The sequence below is a fragment of the Eucyclogobius newberryi genome, unplaced genomic scaffold, assembly GCF_026437365.1.
Source record: "Eucyclogobius newberryi isolate DKJ021-1_F unplaced genomic scaffold, fEucNew1.0.hap1 SCAF_10, whole genome shotgun sequence".
Taxonomy (NCBI): Eukaryota; Metazoa; Chordata; class Actinopteri; order Gobiiformes; family Gobiidae; genus Eucyclogobius; species Eucyclogobius newberryi.
In genome coordinates, this window is record NW_027315724.1 from 24,531,896 (window position 1) to 24,549,416 (window position 17,521).

General features: G+C 39.8%; 2 protein-coding genes across 7 annotated transcripts in view; both read right to left on the reverse strand.

The window, feature by feature from the left end:
- Positions 1 to 5,531: 5,531 nt before the first annotated feature.
- Positions 5,532 to 8,624, reverse strand: LOC140379298 (extracellular calcium-sensing receptor-like). The gene is made up of 10 exons (XM_072464177.1): positions 8,427 to 8,624; positions 8,243 to 8,331; positions 7,977 to 8,156; positions 7,710 to 7,898; positions 7,197 to 7,643; positions 6,920 to 7,129; positions 6,721 to 6,844; positions 6,430 to 6,623; positions 6,084 to 6,365; positions 5,532 to 6,021 (listed from the first exon to the last, which is right to left on the reverse strand). The coding sequence occupies exons 1-10, from the start codon at positions 8,611 to 8,613 to the stop codon at positions 5,599 to 5,601; spliced, it is 2,325 nt and encodes a 774-aa protein (XP_072320278.1). The 5' UTR covers positions 8,614 to 8,624; the 3' UTR covers positions 5,532 to 5,598.
- A 1,791-nt stretch (positions 8,625 to 10,415) lies between these two features.
- Positions 10,416 to 17,521, reverse strand: part of LOC140379189 (1-phosphatidylinositol 4,5-bisphosphate phosphodiesterase eta-1-like) — a 48,435-nt gene continuing 41,329 nt past the window's right edge. For 3 of the 6 annotated variants that reach the window (XM_072464167.1, XM_072464170.1, XM_072464169.1), the window contains 7 exons: positions 17,218 to 17,342; positions 17,039 to 17,123; positions 16,228 to 16,374; positions 15,751 to 15,830; positions 15,570 to 15,629; positions 14,368 to 14,764; positions 10,416 to 13,768 (listed from right to left, as the gene is read on the reverse strand). In XM_072464167.1, the coding sequence (XP_072320268.1) occupies positions 11,367 to 13,768; positions 14,368 to 14,764; positions 15,570 to 15,629; positions 15,751 to 15,830; positions 16,228 to 16,374; positions 17,039 to 17,123; positions 17,218 to 17,342 (3,296 nt within the window). In that variant the 3' untranslated portion in view covers positions 10,416 to 11,366. Of the gene's footprint in view, positions 13,769 to 14,043; positions 14,072 to 14,367; positions 14,765 to 15,569; positions 15,630 to 15,750; positions 15,831 to 16,227; positions 16,375 to 17,038; positions 17,124 to 17,217; positions 17,343 to 17,521 lie in introns of all 6 variants that reach the window. The other 3 variants (XM_072464172.1, XM_072464171.1, XM_072464168.1) reach the window with 3 other exon arrangements.

Here is a 17,521-nt window from a genome sequence, read left to right on the forward strand (position 1 = left end):
CCTAGAAGTGTGAGTTCTGAGTGTAAAACACGCTAAATCTACTGTTACACGCTCCTGAGCACCGCGTCCCCCCCTCTCCTCTCGTGGTCCGTTTTGGGCATACCCGGAAGAAAACATCTTTTGAAATTGAAATTATATTTATATTTCGCCCGCCTGTTCAATATATATTTTTTAGAAATCCGTAAACCAAGTAATAAAATAACTACGGCCTAACTAAAGGAGGTGGCAGCAGAGGGCAAGGGCTCCTGGGAACCACTGACACATGGCACCAGTGATCAGCTGCATGTGTAGAATACAGATTAAGGCAGCTATTGTATAAGAGTAGGCTAGTTGTTATAATACAAGTAAATGTTTACTGTAGGTTATATTAGGATGTGTGGATTAATTAATCTAAAATCTATCAGATTACAGGAAAGGTCTGATCTGTGCACATTTTCCTGGGGGAGAACCCTGCTGAGACACTCCTCCATTAAAGAGGTGCATTACTTCAGACATTTCATGAAAAAATGTAGAAATTATTTGAAGGGCTTGTGCCTTAGTAGCTAAAGGTCTCGTGATGTGTCTGATGCACCCACAGAAGGCGAGAGGTCACTACGGCAGAGCAGGACACAAACATACTCTGATACGCAGCGAGCAGCATGTATTTTTCAATCATTGACTTTCATATCAAATAAATCAATATTTGAGTGTCTGCGTGATGTCACGCAGGCACTATATGTTCTTGTATTGTGAAACATTTTTATTATTATATTTTCCATGATTTTCATTTAGCCAGGTTCAACTCTTTAACGCTTCAACCGATTTCAACATGTTATACCTTATTGTGATCGCTTTCGCAGTAGTACGTGTGCTATTACTTTTGACATTTGAAAAACTTGTACTTTTCATAGAATTTGCAAAAGTATTAGTACTCATTAAGCCAGTTTCAACTCCTTAAAGGTCCCATAACATGCAAAATCGACTTTTCAGAGCTTTTAACCTTCTTACATTGCTATTTGTGCTTCATATATGTACACAGAGTGTTTTTTTGATTGATTCCCGCAGTGTTTAGCTATATTACAGACTATCTCCTTTCCTCGAATCTCCAAACTGACGGGGGGTGTCTACAAGACCGCGTCATAACCACAAGCACGCGTCATCATCCCCCCTCCCCCTCCCCCCTCTCCACCCGCCTCCCCCTCCCGCCTGCCGCCTCCCGCCCCCTTCCCCCCGGCTCCGCGCTGCTGCCGCGCGGCCCTATACAAGCCCCGGAGTTTTTCTGCTTCGATTTACGACGAAACACGGCTCAAAGAGGCCCAAAACTTCATTAATGATATCGCACTCTTTACTATTATCACAATAGTGAAGGTTTATGTGGCAGTTGATGCAGCAACCGGGAAAATAAACGGAGAGAAGTTCTATCTGATACCGAAAAACCAGGAAATAAGAGCGCGATGGACATAAGACTTTTATATACATGTGCTATATGCTTCAGGTGAGTTTCAAACTCAATCTCTCACACCTGCTCATGTGGTGCTTTACAAACATTGCGTATTAGTTTGTTCTAGCAAGTCTATATGTGTATAACAATCAAAATGATTCTAAACCTTCCCCTTGTCCATAAGGCACGTCTCTTTTATCAACCTGTTTTTCCCCTTGTCACGTCACATCTTCCTCTCTGTCTTCCCCTCTGTCTTCCTCTCGTAACGGAGGAAACACCCATTTCCAAATTTCTAAACCTGCTTTTTCTTTCTCTCTTTTCACTTACTCTTTACCCTCACTTGTAACCTGCTTTTACTTTCTCTCCTTCTTGTAGTCTAACCATCTCTTGCCTCCGTCCTGAGTCCTATAATGTTTAAGTCCTGTTATCACTGGTTTTCATAACTTCTATAGCGTCTAAATTTAGATGATATTGTCTAATTTAAATCTATTCAATTCTTGATTGAATCTCCACAATCCTTCAGGTATTTACTTTAGAATGTCAAATTCTTTCCCTGTTAATTTTAACTTTTCCTATTACTCATCACGTCAACCCCCCTGAGGTGTAACCTCTTGGTGTCCCTGTGATCCGTAAAGATAACATCTGCTCCATCCTGAGTCCTCCAGATTCTTTGCCAGTCAATAGCCCCTTATCTCTGACTATTTTTTATGACTTGGTGTCGTTTGCCTTTAGTTAATGACCCATTCATGTCTTTCCTGGGAGGGCATTGGACGTCACTATTTAACTTATTCCCTCACTTACGTCTACATGCAATACGAGGTTTCCTCATGATAATACAAATAAATAAGTTACTGATATAACTTTTACTATCACTTTACTTACTGCCCGTTCTACTCCTATGTCCAAAAACATCAGTCGTCACCCATTTACCCACATTATCACTTCCAGGCCTGTGCCTGCATTTGATTCTAAATTCAAAAACACTTCTGTCTTTTTGTCCTGTACTTTCATCTAGTCATGCATTAAGTCCAAAAAGATAATTTTCGTCAAGTCCAAAAATAAAACAAAACAAAACGTAGCTTTGTTCTGTGCACACAAAAAACACGATACCGTAAAAACACAACTTTTGTCTTCTATGTCGGGGACAGGAAGTGTCCTGTCTGTGATCACGTTCCCCAAAAAATTGGCCATCTAACAAAAATCTGAATTCATCTTCATCTCTTATCAAGTTTAATACAATCTTTATAATTGATTGTTGTCAATCAAAACAAAACCCTTAAAATTTGTTCTACAGAGCTCTCAAATACAAAAATTTAAAACCAGCTGGGTTTAGTTCCTAACCTTACTTCAGAGCATCCTCTGAACTGCTTTCTCCCCATTCTCCTGTGTTGTTGACCCCCCTTATCTCCCCCTCTCTGCCACGTCATCTGAGCACACTGGAAGTCTCCCTCCAAAATCCTCTTATGACTTTTCCTTTGTCTTTTTACAGTTTGGGGTGATAATTTTGGCATTATGTGGTCTCGGTCGTCTGAGAAAAATGCTACTTGCTTTACAGTCACGGTTAATGTCAAGCTTCTAGAGAAATTCCTTATTAGATTTCTCCGGACATAAACGTGGTGTTTAAAGATTCACCCGTGACTTCAAATTTTAGATCTCTCAGAATAACGCCTTGTGACCCTTGTATGATTAATTGTGATTCTCACACCTATTAGTGAATCACTTATTAATCGTCATTCACACATTCACACTTCCTTACTTACCTCGCTCGGGCACAGCGCATACATTCACTCGTCTTTATGTCAGTAACAAACTCGCACACAAAGCATACATTTAATTCTGTGCGTAGCTAAACTCGTGAGTAATTAAACTCCTCTTTATGTAAGAAACTTATCCCATACATAAATCCTTTATTTATTTATTTATTTATTTCAATGAGTAAATATTAAACTCCTGTATTTTTTTTAATGAGTAAATATTAAACTCCTGTATTTTTTTTAATGAGTAAATATTAAACTCCTGTATTTTTTGACTGAGAAATATTAAACTCCTGTATTTTTTGATAATGAGAAATATTAAACTCCTGTATTTTTTGACTGAGAAATATTAAACTCCTGTATTTTTTACTGAGAAATATTAAACTCCTGTATTTTTTGTCAATGAGAAATATTAAACTCCTCTTTATGCGAGTAACTAACCTCCTGCATAAAGCCTATGCATAAAACGTTTTATGGCTCACTTTTTTTTTTTTACACACAAAGTTTTTCTGACCTTCTTTGTCGTCCGTTCTCCGCTGCCTCGAAACGACGGGCTGTTCCCGCGGAGAATGAGGCGCTGATGGGTGGCCACGGGAAAAGTGGACTTCCTTTAGCTGTGCACAGACTTCACCGATTTGCAGTTCACTCTCCACGAAGAACAGCTTGTCATCCGGCTCGAAGGACCACTAAAATGTCAAGAAATTACTCATGAATCAATGCTATTACTTAACAGTCAGAGAACACAATTCAACTTAGAATATTAAACGACACAGAAACGTCAGTCTTTTGTGTGGCTTGCAAGGGAGAGGAAGGCTTAGCCGCGTCAAGATGTTGTAAGCAACCTGAACGACTTTCCAAAATCATTCTCAGCGTTCCTCCCTCTTACAAGTCATTTTATTAAAATCACACTTAAAAAGGCGGGTCACATTTCTCATTGGTCAGCTTCACATCAAGGCACTTGTCTTTTACGACTCTTTGGTATTATCTTTAGAGATAAAAACCTTGGTGAATGTTCTACCCATCTGGTCCCCAGGGTGGGAGGAACATTCCTCACGGCTGCTTCTACAACATCTTCACACATGTCATTAGAAATACATGCCTTTCCCTCCCCCCAGGCTAATGATGCAGATAACTTTTAACACACAAATATAATAATATATTTACGTTTTATCACAATATATATATATATATATATATATATATATATATATATATATATATATATATATATATAAGCCTTTTCTTCTGTCTCTGATACGATGGGAGTGTAAGATAAAAATGTCCTGAGACCTCAAGCGGTGAAAACCTGAACTGATGTGCAATAAACTTGATAAATAATCAGACAGAATGCCAACTAGAGCCTAATACACAAACGAAGGAACAAAGGTGCTGTTCTCTTCTTGCATCTAATGATTGCCATTCTATTTTAGAAAATAATTCACAGAGTTCTGTCTCCTCCTGTAATGAACCTTAGAGCTGAATGATAAACCGAGTTCAGAGGTTTTAAGACTGTTGCTGTAGAATGATATATATAATATCACCATAATCTAGAAGTGAGAGAAATGTGGCCTGCATGAACTGTTTTCTACAATTAAGAGGAAAACACGTTTTATTTCTAAAGAAGAACGACAATCTGGCTTTAAGATTATTTGTCAGCTCTTGTACGTGTTTGCTGAAGGAGAGTTTATCATCGATCCAGATGCAAGTATTTGTAATAGATTACTTGTTCAATCATAATACCATCAAGCGTAAGTATAGATATATTGTTTGGGTCACTTGAGTGTCTTTTGGAGAACAGCATACGTTTTGTTTTATTAGATTTATTTTTTATTTGAATATTTTTTTATTTGAATATTTTTAAATGAACACAATTTTATTGGATGGTGTGAAAATCCTCTTGATTTTTTTTCTGTATGCTAAGGCAAGAAGGTGCTTTAGCATTGCATCATCTGCGTACAAGTGGATGCTCCTGTGTTTTAGATTGTACCCAATCCGAATTATGATTATTTTTTTTGAAGAAACTAGACCAACCAGACCACGATTAGAATCAGCCATAGCCTGTTTTTGTTTTTGCTAGTTCATTTAATTTGTTGCCCTGTAGCACATTTTGTGTTACCCATTGGCACAAAATTAATGCAATAAACGTTTGTGCCCAAAGATGTGTCTCCATACTAAAATTGTGTGTTCAAAGTGAATTAAGAAGGGCACTGAAAGCAGTGGAAACTGAAAGTGAGTAAATAAAATAAATTGAGCTAAGTGGACTTCATTCATGGTGTGTGGTCGCCATCTAGTGGTTGATTTGAGCATTACAACAAGTAATGACAAACTGTTTTATTCATAACAACAAGGTACAGTGAATCACTTATGACAAGATATACAAAAACACACAAACATTAGTTTTATGTTGAAATTCTTATATGTATCTTATCTTCCAACTATGTGTTTCTTAGTGTTTTTCTCAGGTCTCAAAAGAATAATATAGCATTTTGGTGCAAAAATGCAAAAGAGTAAACCATAAGTTGAGGCCAAAATAGCAAAAATTTCCACAGCAACAACATATTTTCCAGGAGAGCTGACGTAGGCTGGGACAAAGGCCACCCAAACAGCACAGAAGATCAACATGCTGAAAGTGATGAGTTTGGCCTCATTGAAGTTGTCTGGGAGTTTTCGAGCCAGAAAAGCCAAGAGGAGGCAAGTGCAGGCCAGCAGCCCGATGTATCCCAGGACCAGAGAGAAGCCCAGCACAGAGGCCATGGCACACTCCAGAGTCACCTTTGACCCCTGCACACCCAAATCCACATGAGGTTCTGGAGGACTGACGCACAGCCACACAATACAGATGATGATCTAGAAAAAAAAAATATAGAGACAAAATTCAATAATGCACAAATAGAGCCATCATACCTCACCTGTATAGTGGTGAAGAAGCCTACACTCCCTTTCTGCTGGTGAGGGCCAAACCACTTCATCAAAGTCTCTGAACCTGGTCGAGCTGAGCGGAAAGCTGCCAAAACGACCATTGTCTTAACCAGGAGACAGGACACAGACAATACAAAGCTGATTCCAAAAGCGGCCTGCTGGAAACGACAGGACCAGAACGATGGTCGACCAATGAAAACCAGCGAGCACAAGAAACACAGCTTCAGGGACACAAGGAGTAAGAAGCTCAGCTCAGAGTTGTTGGCTCGAACCTAAAATGAAAATAGATCATTTATCTTCCTTACAAACTCATAATAGATAAATATATTTTAGTACCACAGGGGTCTGTCGGTAATAAAGGAACACCACAAAAACTGCGGTGGTCACTACAGCTCCAGACACAGCCACTGTAGTCAGAGTGATGCCCAGAGTTTCATTAAAGGCCAGAAAGTCCAGCTGTCGAGGGATGCAGGACGTTCGGGCAGGATTGGACCAAAACTCAAGTGTACAACGGTCACACTGGAGAGAGTCTGAGAGCACACAGAAGAAATGGTTATTATCATGGTGGATGGACTTTGTCAGTGATATTATCATTATTTGAACACAATTTAGTGTTATAATAGTCACCTATTTTGTTGCTTATTTCCCCATCTCCACAGGGAATACAGTCAAAACAGCAGACAGGTTCACCTTTACGTATGGCCTTTCGGGTTCCAGGCTCGCAGCTCATTGTGCACACAGACACAGGGACCTTAGGAATACAGTAAATGAGTTTTTGTAAACCATTAGTTCAACTTTAATTCCATTTCAATGTACACTGATTTACCTGACTTGATCCAGTGTTCCACTGAATCGCTGTTTCATTCAAATCAATGTCAAAGCCATCTACTCGTCCGATTAGAACCAGTCTGAGTGACCCTTCAGGAGTCTTCTGCCAGTTGACCAGGTCAAATTTAGGTTGAATGTCAGCCCCTTGGAAGCCAAACCATTCTCCATGCGACATGGAGATGTTCACTTTGTTCAAGGACTGCAAAAGCTTCATGTACACACAGTAGGTAAGAACTGCAAGCCAAACTCCACAAATGACCTACAGTAGACATTACCTGTGCAGATGTGATGTTCTGAGGAGAGGAGCAGTTGGATGTGGTTACAGAGGCTTCAGTGTTGGGGCAGGACAGAAGGCTGTGGATGGCATGAGCTGCTGCATAAACTGCCAGATATACATTATATGTGACTCTTAACTGGGACATATCAGTGAAGTGACTGTGCACCCCATGCAGTGACTCTGTCCCAGTGCAGGGAGGGAGAGGAGAAGAGGATGAAGACAGAGGAGTACAGCCAAATTCTCTTTCCCAATATTCTCTCAAGAACTCATCGTGTGGCTGTTGGGATGGGTGTAATCTACGGACATAATTTTCAAAGCCAGGAATCTCTGCACTGCGGATGGCCACACCAAGGACACCATTAGCCACTGTTAAAAGATCTACATTTCCAATAATATCCTCACTTGTGCTCCAAGCTTCACTGGCGAGAAACTGTCTACCTGTAATCTGAAGGAAAGAAACGTGAATTTCCAGGTCAAAAGAAGTTATAGGCCTACTGCGTACTGTACTCACATTTCTCTTTGCCAGCTGTATAAACACTTCCCTGACATCTGTGTACCAACAGAATATCAATATCACTCGGGCTGTGGCAGCTTGTATTGTTAATGCTGCTGCTTTAGCATCACTCTTAATGGTTTCCCTTGTGACTAGACTAATAAACTCAACACAGATGCCATTTCCTTTTATCTCTTTCTGAAACACCTGGAATATAGAGAGCGAAAATACAGCAAGATTTGTACAAAAAAATGTCATGTTTCGGCTCTTCAGTGTAATAATCACCTGCAATGCCAGATGCCCATAATCATTGTCTACTATCACTGCGCCAACCCAGGACCATTTGAAGCGTATGGCCAGTTGTGCCATTGCCCGACTTTGAAAAACATCACTTGGGATCGTTCTGAAAATGTTTGGGTATTTTGCTCTCTCGCTCAGACAAGGGCAGCTTGCAAGGTAGCTAATCTGTTAAAACACATATTAGGTGTAAAACATATATACATATAAGAATAGTCAGTTGAGAATTGTCTATGATTCATGATAATTTATACAATTGGTGTTGAAAGAGGAGCCAAAAAGTTGGACAAAATGATTGCTGTTGTTGAAGAAGCTGCACCAATTATCACAGGTGCAACTTGCGCTTCTAAAAATCAAGAAAAAAGAATTAAATACACAATCATTTTGCAACCGAACATAATTTCCTCTCATCAAATTAAACAATACCTTCATTCTTACTAGTTCCCCAATTTGCAGCGCTTTCTGATTGACATGTTGGGGTGCTGCCACTAATCAATGTTAGCGCAGCTTTCAGAGCCCAGGGGTGTCGGCCACAACTGTCTAGTATTCGATATCCAAGCTTCACTCCCGGGAGAAGTCTGCTGTTACGATTTATTTCCTCCACCGCAAACACCATTGCATACATAGACTTCAATGTGTCAGAGTCGAAACTGGCATCGCAGTAAGGAGACAGAAGCAGATTAAAGGTAGACAAAACACAATAATCTCCAGACAAATAGTATTGTCACTGATCAGACATAACAGTATGGAATTTGTGGTGTGACAAATCCATATGTTACGCCTGATCAATGCACACATCGATACAAAATGGTTACATACCCCTTACAAAGCCCATAGTGCGGCTGTGTTGTAAAATTCAGAGTTTCAGGATAAGATGGTATGTAAAACAGGTTAAAAAGCCCACCAATAAGGACATCGCCATTTAAAGAGATCCCCCTTTGGTTCTCATTGTTAAAACGTGAGCACAGCATCGCAAGGCTCTGTCCACAGGCTGCACACAGAAGCAGTAGAAGGGATAAAGGCTTGTTCAAGCTTGGCCCTTGGATCCAAAATATAGACATGTCTATTCTTGATACCTGACCAAAAATGACTTAAATGGTCAGTTACATGCAAGAAATCAAGCAAGCACAAGCGTACCTCTTAAAAAAGAGTAAAAAAGGAATCTCCTTGTAGATGGATCAAAAATAGCTTTTAACAATGAACTAACAAAGGCACTTGGTTCACACACCAGCCGAGCAAACCTAAGTTCTGGCAATGTGCACTAACCCAGACTGGACGGAAGTTTTTATAAAGGCAAATTGTCAGGAACATCAGATGACACAAGCATCAAAATTACTCCTCCCCAGAGTTGTAGGCAGTAAACAAGGTTGAGTGTGTTATTGGGATGATGGGTTTTCAAAGACTTGTATCTTTAAAAAATAATAAAACATTCTAGTTATTTTCCTGTGTGAAAATGATGCATTACATAAGCCTTGTAGAGGTTGAAAAAGCTTTTTAAAAAAAATTAAATCTAAGTTGACTCGGTTTAATAATCAATGACAAAATCACATTAGTGTTACGTTCATTATTGATTTTGTTTATTGGAATTATGCTATATATATATATATATATATATATATATATATATATATATATATATATATATATATATATATATATATATATATATGTATATATACAATATGTATAAGATAAGCCTATATTGTCCACACATGGGGAAATTTTGGTGTTACAACGCAGTAGATACAGGGGGAAAGGACAGATAAAAAACACTCTCATATCTTAATAGGGAATGGAGGGAAGAAAATAAAAATAAAGATAAAATAAAATAATAGTAATAATAAAAAAAATGCTGGCATAAGACAAATAATACTAATAATAATAATAACAAACACTATTTATATAACTATATATATATATATATATATATATATAGATATATAGATATATATAGATAGATAGATAGATAGATAGATAGATAGTAGTGATCATATAAAAACAATATATGTAACATAAGGTTTAGTGTCTGCACATTACAGTGTGGGGAATATAGGCCCTGAGCAACAGGTGTGTCATGTGCTGTCGCTATTAAAGTAATTTCACAAGCAATTACATCCCATTATCCATCTGATGGCAAGAGGGATGATGGCCATGTGTTTGTGCATCACTCCAGTTCAAACTACACTTCCTTACTAGAAAAGTACTTGTGTATTACAAGCTCAAGGACACACTAAAGTTATTAATGTTTTGTCAGGTGAAATAAAAGGTGTAAAAAAAAAAAGACAAATGAAATGAATTAATCTGGTGTGCAGTAAAGCACTAGAGCGCTTTCAGGGATTTAGTGATTGATAATAAGTATTTTCTAGGACCGTAAAGGTGCAATAACTTTTGAACTTATAGTGTGTAAAAGATCACAAAAACACTGAATGAAATCTAATACTCAAGTTTTATTGCATTGGTAGGAAAATGCTCACACTCCTCTGATGAGCAGCAATACCAAGAATAAAGTGAAACACTGAAACAAGACAGTTTAACTGCTGTTCTTACATTTACTCCTTTTATTTAGAAAAGGAAATGACCATAACCAACAGGAAATTAGTTTGCAGTTTGTATCAAAGCAATTATAAAAATAAAAAAACCTTTAAACTTCACATCTTTACAGAGTCCTCTTTCTTATTCAATGCAAATGATATTGTGCAAATGTACTTCAGAAATGCAACATCTATTGTAAAAAGTGGTGCATAGTCATGCTTGACATGTTCACATGTAACATGCACAAACAAACATGTAAATGTACAGCTACACGAAACGAAAGCCTTGTTGAATTAAACTATGACAGGGACTCATCAAAAACCACACCCTGACAACACTGGAAGAGAAGGAAGACTGGAAGAGTTTAACTACATGATCATAAACCTTTCATTTATTACCTCATATTTCCCCAGCTTTATTTTACAGAAGTCTAGCACTTAATTAAGTTTCTGATCCCCAACATTTGCTTTCATCATAGAGGGACAAATAAAAGTGTTATTCTTTTTATTCTACACATTCATATGACACAAAGAAAGACTTTCTTTCTCTGCTTCAAAAAATCCTGTTCTTTGTTGCTTCATCATCAATATGTACATGTTGGACAGTAAACCACAAAGACAAATCTATACAATCAGTTTGGGAGTGCCAAGCACATGAATACATACATTTAGCAGTAATATCAACAATACACTATCAGACTTCAATTTACCATTTTTACTAAACAGACAAACAGCTCAATTTCAAACAGTCAAAAATTGGAGATGCTCGGTTCACACAGAAAGTTTTGTCTTCTGGCTTGACCAAGAAGAAAGCTTACACTGATTGAAGACATTTACTCCATCAAACCTACAGTCGAAGGAGAAAGTACACCTCCGGCTCAGACTGTGCTGCGTTGGGCGGCACCAGAGTATCATCGGTGTAGTAGCGATCTCTATAGTGATCATTCCCACAACGCAAAGACGTACAAGCACCTTCAGGAAGCCCTCTGTCCTCCATCTCACTGAGGTAACCCGCGATGTATGACCCGGTGGAGTGTCGGTTGGCTGGTGGGTTCAACATGGACCCTTTATTTCTTAAAACTACACCGCCCATGCTAGATGCGGCGTTGTTCTGAAGTTCACATCCCCGCGCCCTTGAGGCCTCCTGTTGCCTTTCACGGGCGCGGTTGTTGATATTACGCACCCGGCTCTGGCTACGAGAAGACAGGCGACGGGTTAGCAACGGCGGGGATTCGTCAACGTTCATCGGGCTTGTTTCCCGATGGGCCGATGGCGAATTTACGTGCTGCTGGTGCGGCGACTCTGGTCCTTTCCTGCCACCGTCGTCTCCTTCAAGAGTGACCAGTTTGCGAAGCTGCTCTGTCAGTGGGTCACATGACTGCGTTTGGAAATGGTCGACGGTTGTGACGCCGGTCCGATTTTGCGTTGGAGAAATAAAACTGCGGCTGATGATGTGGTATTTCCCCTTGAAGTTGCAGGAGATGTCCTCAGAGGTCAAGTCGCCTAAGGATTTTGACTTTGCTTGTCCCGGGGGAGTGGCCTCTTTGTGGCTAGGTTGTGAAACAGGAAGTCCTAGGCTTGTTTGCAAGGAAAATCTAGCTTCCGGAAATTGCTTGTTACTACATGGAGAACTTTGATTGGTCCTACTTGATGGAAGATAGGGGTTGTGAACGAGAGGCGACTGAGGAAGGGGTGACATGCAATTGTACCGCAGGTAGTTTTGTGGAGTGCTGACAAGATTAGGAGATGAAACACTATCTCGGCAATTATTTGGAGACGCTGCTAAGAGCCGGCTAAGATTTTCAGAAGAATTTATTTTATATTGAAAGCCTAATGAGCTTTTCTCTCCGTATTTTTGCCATGCATCTTCGGGTTTAGTCATATTTTGGATCTTGTTTGCATTATAGTTCATTTCCTTTTGTGTGTAATTTCTGTTTAAGTCTCTGCAGTAGCTGTCTGAATTGATTTGATAGCCATTTTGATGTACTGGGATAGACATATTAGTCCTAGAGGTGTTTTGAATATAGTGGCGTGCAGGTTCTCTAAAGGGCAATTTATTAACTGGCGATGGACATTGTGCAGATGACACATGAGATTTATTTATCGGTGGTTGCTGGCGCTCGCTGTATGATTTGACAGGGTCATAGCGCTTAGAAGGTGACTCATTGTTTTGGTAAATAGCGTGCCGTTTGGTGGGGCTTGTCAGGTCTTTCCAGGGGCTGCCGTATCGCGGTGTGGCCATAATCCTGTCCAGTGGATCCTCATCAACATTTATCTCCAATTCAGTGTAGCCATTTTGAGCTGGGGATGCATAACAGTCCTGCAAAGATGGGCTCAAAGGAGGATTTGACCTGAGTGTGTTAATTTGTGGTATTCTTTCGGGAGGGTCAACAACTTCCTCGTAGATACGTTCCTCTGCCTCCTCAGTGTATTTGCCACTATTCCAGGTATTGAGAGCTTTTGTTGGTGAGGGGCCCGAGCGCTGAACTGGAGTATTCCTGCTTGAAATCTGTTGGTTGAGGTTGTATGAAGAGACAGGCAGCAGAACCTCCTCATCCAAAATAGTGTATATCTCTTCAAGATCTGCAGTTTCTGGGCTGGATAGATCCTTCTGGTGAAGCGGGTTGGTATTGATGGATGGCAAAGGGGTAGGATGGTTTAAATGGTTTGGCCTGTGGGAATCATTTGGGGTTGATGTGGTCTTGAAAGGGGACTTGAAAGAGGAGGTAGTTTGGTGATGAATGGAAAAGGTGCAATTAGGGGATGCTGTGAAATTTGTTTGGTCTGCCGTGATGTCAAACTTGCCAATCAGAGCGGAGATAGAGCCGCACGTGTCATCGTCCAGGGACACGGCGTCAATGAGTCTGGAGATGGTGCTATTGTGCAAAGATCTCTGGCAATTTGCCTCCATGTTGGCGGTCGGAACAGATGCAACTGTTGAAGTCGAAGGGACTGAAGGAACTGTGAATGTTGTGTTGTGTGCAGAAGTTTCAGGTTTAGACAACAATCTGTACTCCTCAGTTCTTGTTGCCATTTTGGATTTGTTTTGGAAAATGTCATTTGCTTGATAATTAACATAGTCTGCTTCTTTCTGACCCCCCTCCCGACCAATCACGAGATATGACGTTTCAACTGGTGGGTCGATTGGACTGACACTTGCTTTGGAGTGTGAAGGGATGGCGAGTTCAGAGGTTGGTGTAACGGGAATGTCCAGCGAAGAAGACCTGAGGTGCCTAAAAAGGGCTCCTCCTATGGACAGAAAAGAGTATTAATAACCAAATCCCGATATCAGAAATGACAAATTATGACACAAACGAGCAACGCCAGCAAAACAAAGACAGATGGATTTCCATGTACTGTGAAAGGGAAGCTGGGATGTAGAGTATTCTTTTTTTTTTGCAAACACCAGTTGAAATGAATGGGATCAAGGGATAACATGATCTCTTCCAATGAAATCTGCACGGAATACACTGACTGGACGGAATATCAATATGGTCTTTACAGCAAAGCATTTACAAGATTACCTGCAGGATAATCCTAATCAGTGTTCTACTACAAAGAAAATGGAGATGGGACAGAAAAGGCAGATTAAGATTGAATGAAGATTAGTCGTGTGTTTCAGAGGGAGAAAGAAAAACAGAAAATTGTAACACTTTAGAACAATACATTCCTATAACAAATTAAGATTAAGAGTAGCATTAATATTGATTAATGCGAGAAGAATAGTTTTCAGTTTGATCACATTTCCACCTTTTATTTACATGTTGCATAACTCTAGAATTATAAATATAAATAACATGCAGTATTATGAATGATGCTTGTAAATTTAAGGGGGGCTGAATCCTTACCAATTCCAGAATCTGACCCCGTCTCCTGCTGCTCTGGATCAGGTGAACACAGAGATAACTGTCCTTGTAAAAGTCTGTCCAAGGGCATGGACATAGGTCTGTGGATGAGAGGGGATCGAGGCTGGAAGCGTCGCTCAGTTCCTGTTTCCTGTCCTGAAGTACTCTGCTCCCCTCCTTCTGCTGCTGCCGCCCCTAAACCGTTCTTCTGGTCAGAGATAGAGGCCACAGACTCGGACGGGGGCATCTTGGTCTTCTTGCGGCCCTTGGCTGGAGCGCTGGCCGTGCGTCGCAGGAGGTGGTCACTGATGGAGCGCTTCCGAAGGCCACCGGTGTTTGTGTCCACGGAGGACTTGGAAGAACGGTTGAACAAACCCCGAATGCCCCGCAGTTGGTTTCCCTTATGGGGTAGAAACGACAAAGTTAATTTTATTGTTCTAGTATTACTGTGTAAAGTAAACATTGTTCACGCCAAAAATCATTGCCAATGCATCCACAAAGTGAACATTGACAAATAAAAGTTGCAGAAAAATTATTTCAGTAGTTCAAAGTGAGATGTATATATTTAGTAGACTATAGACCAGGGGTGGGCAATTATTTTCCTCCGAGGGCCATTTTCGAATCCAGGCAAGTAGCAGAGGGCCGGCCCGCGATCATTGATGTAAAAAAAAAAAAAATAGGCTGAATCTATTATTTAATTCATTTCACGTCATCTTTATTAAGGATACAAGTGCAGACAGCGGGCTGGATTATAAAGACAAACGTATGTTTGCCCACCCCTGCTATAGACTATATAGACTATAGACTATAGAATTAAATAAAAGTATTATATTAGACTGTGTAAATCTTGGTTTTATATTTGAAGTGAACTACTAAAATAACAATTTATTGGCATGCACATGTTTCTGTTTTAAGTTGTTTTGTGGAAAAAAGCAATTCCATGCTTTAACACGTATCAACAGTAGAGGGCACTGTTGTTTCTCAGAATGGCAAAAACAAAGATTGCAATTTAGAAACGCAGGCATGACTGCATTTAAAGATGGTAACAGCAATAAAACGACCCAAACAAATTCAAACAAACAATGATAAACACATTGGTGATTAAATGTCATACACAAGTATAGCATTGTTAAAACAGCCCCATGGCACACCTCCATACACATGCATTATGCCTCATGCAGCAGCACAGAGACCCTCGTGGATACCTTGTGTGTTCCTAGAAAGTGCATTATGGTAAAGCTTGGATTCAGGATTAGGGGGCTCCACTAAAAAGAAAAAAAGGATTGGGTGCACCTTCAATAACTGAACTGGTGTGTTACATTATTTTCAGTCCCAACTGTATGACTGTATGTGTTGAATAATAAATACTACACTAACAGTTCTTACCTTCCCGTAGACATCATGTACCGACACGTGCACAAAGATGGATGCCTCCGTCAGACCCTCTAAGTAAACGTGCCGGTAACCTGTTGAGGGCAGAACAAAGAGTGTGAGCTGTCATAGAACGATCACAGCTGCCACAGAATTTGCCCAAAGAGAGGGCATTAGAAGTTCATGGCCAACTGTGAAGGATGAAGACAACAAAAATAACCTGTAAACCCACAGGTCATATGGGCTATGCAAATCAAACACATCACGAGCTACTGAATACTACACAGTGCGCCCTTTTAGCAGTCCCAAGGCAGGAGGAGAGTGATGTGATTTGCAAGGATGGCTGCGAGTGAATTTCTGAGAAAAGTAGAGCGACACAGTAGAATCCAGCAGCATCCCAACATCAAAGAACATTGTAAAAAGATTACATATATCCCACAAAAGCACATTGTACATATAAGGAAAAAAGACATATGATAAAACATTTCAAACCTGGCATTAAGCTGCTAAAAGCCACAGTCCGTTGTCCAATGAAGTCTCGGCCGATAGGGTCATGATCCCAGACCAGGAAACGCACTAGAGTCATCTCAGGCATGTGAAGCGTGAAGGACAGTGTCTCCTCCCATACGGGGTTAAAACCTGATGCAGACATATTATTAGATGTCTGTTCAAATGAAAAGACATTGGGTCTGCAAAAAGGCAGAACGTGAAATGACAAGCAAAGTATTTTTCTACAATAAAACAGTTATCTATGTTGAGTGTTCCCAAAGACAAGAAAGACCAAGGCACACTTACAAAAAAATTGCATGCCTTCCTCAGGGTGCAAACAGGAAGTATTTTTCTAATTACACTGCACATTACTCTCTAATGATAAGATGGAGCTTGGATGGCTCAATAACCTTTCACAGAGGAAGTCTCATCCCACCCACCCCGAATTATCCTCATCAGACACATCATGCTGCTTTAAAAAATAGCTCAATACATTTTTTTTTTTAATTAAATAATAATAGCTACTATGCTCTTACTGTTTAATTAAATAAGTTAAGTTTTATTCCCAACAACATTTATTGTCACTAGAATGTTTTGTCAATGGCCATCGTTGTAGTCAGTAGTTTAATAAATTGTAAATATCACTTCTAGAAACGGTTATTGTTTGATCGAACAAATAGAAATAATGGAAGACTTCCATGTGATTAAGGCTGATGTTTGTTTGACTAAAGCCCATAAAAAGAAGATGAGACTTGAATAATAATCAACATTAAAACAACTTTTCTCATCCTCACAGTACATTTCATCATCTTACCATTGTCATCCACAACACGTGTTTGTTCCTTGCAGCAATCTACTGGAAGACCAATAATTTCCACTTCGACAAATGGATCAATAATCTAGGAAAATAAACAATTAGGTTTGAGTAAAGCGCTGTAGGCTACAGATATGATCCACACACGTCCATTTAAATGATTTACTGTGTCTGTGTACCTCTCCTCTGTCCCCCAGCATGGAGTCTGGGGGTTTAGGCAACTGCTGTCCACTTATGACCTTCAGTATGAGCTGCTTTTTGGGGCATGCTGGCAAAGGATCTTCACTGAACGGGTTAAAAGAGCCTGGATGTAAAAAAAGAAAAAGAAGAAGAAGAAGAAGAAGAAGAAGAAGAAGAAGAAGAAGAAGAAGAAGAAGAAGAAGAAGAAGAAGAAGAAGAAGAAGAAGAAGAAGAAGAAGAAGAAGAAGAAGAAGAAGAAGAAGAAGAAGAAGAAGAAGAAGAAGAAGAAGAAGAAGAAGAAGA

What these genes read in the sequence shown, in the direction of transcription:
- LOC140379298 (XM_072464177.1), bottom strand. Translation starts at nt 8,613, where the DNA reads ATGTATGCAATGGTGTTTGCGGTGGAGGAAATAAATCGTAACAGCAGA. An exon ending in CGCTGCAAATTGGGGAACTA is followed by an intron (nt 8,332 to 8,426) that starts GTAAGAATGAAG and finishes GATTTTTAGAAG; the next exon opens with CGCAAGTTGCACCTGTGATA. An exon ending in CTCCTCTTTCAACACCAATT is followed by an intron (nt 8,157 to 8,242) that starts GTATAAATTATC and finishes GTGTTTTAACAG; the next exon opens with ATTAGCTACCTTGCAAGCTG.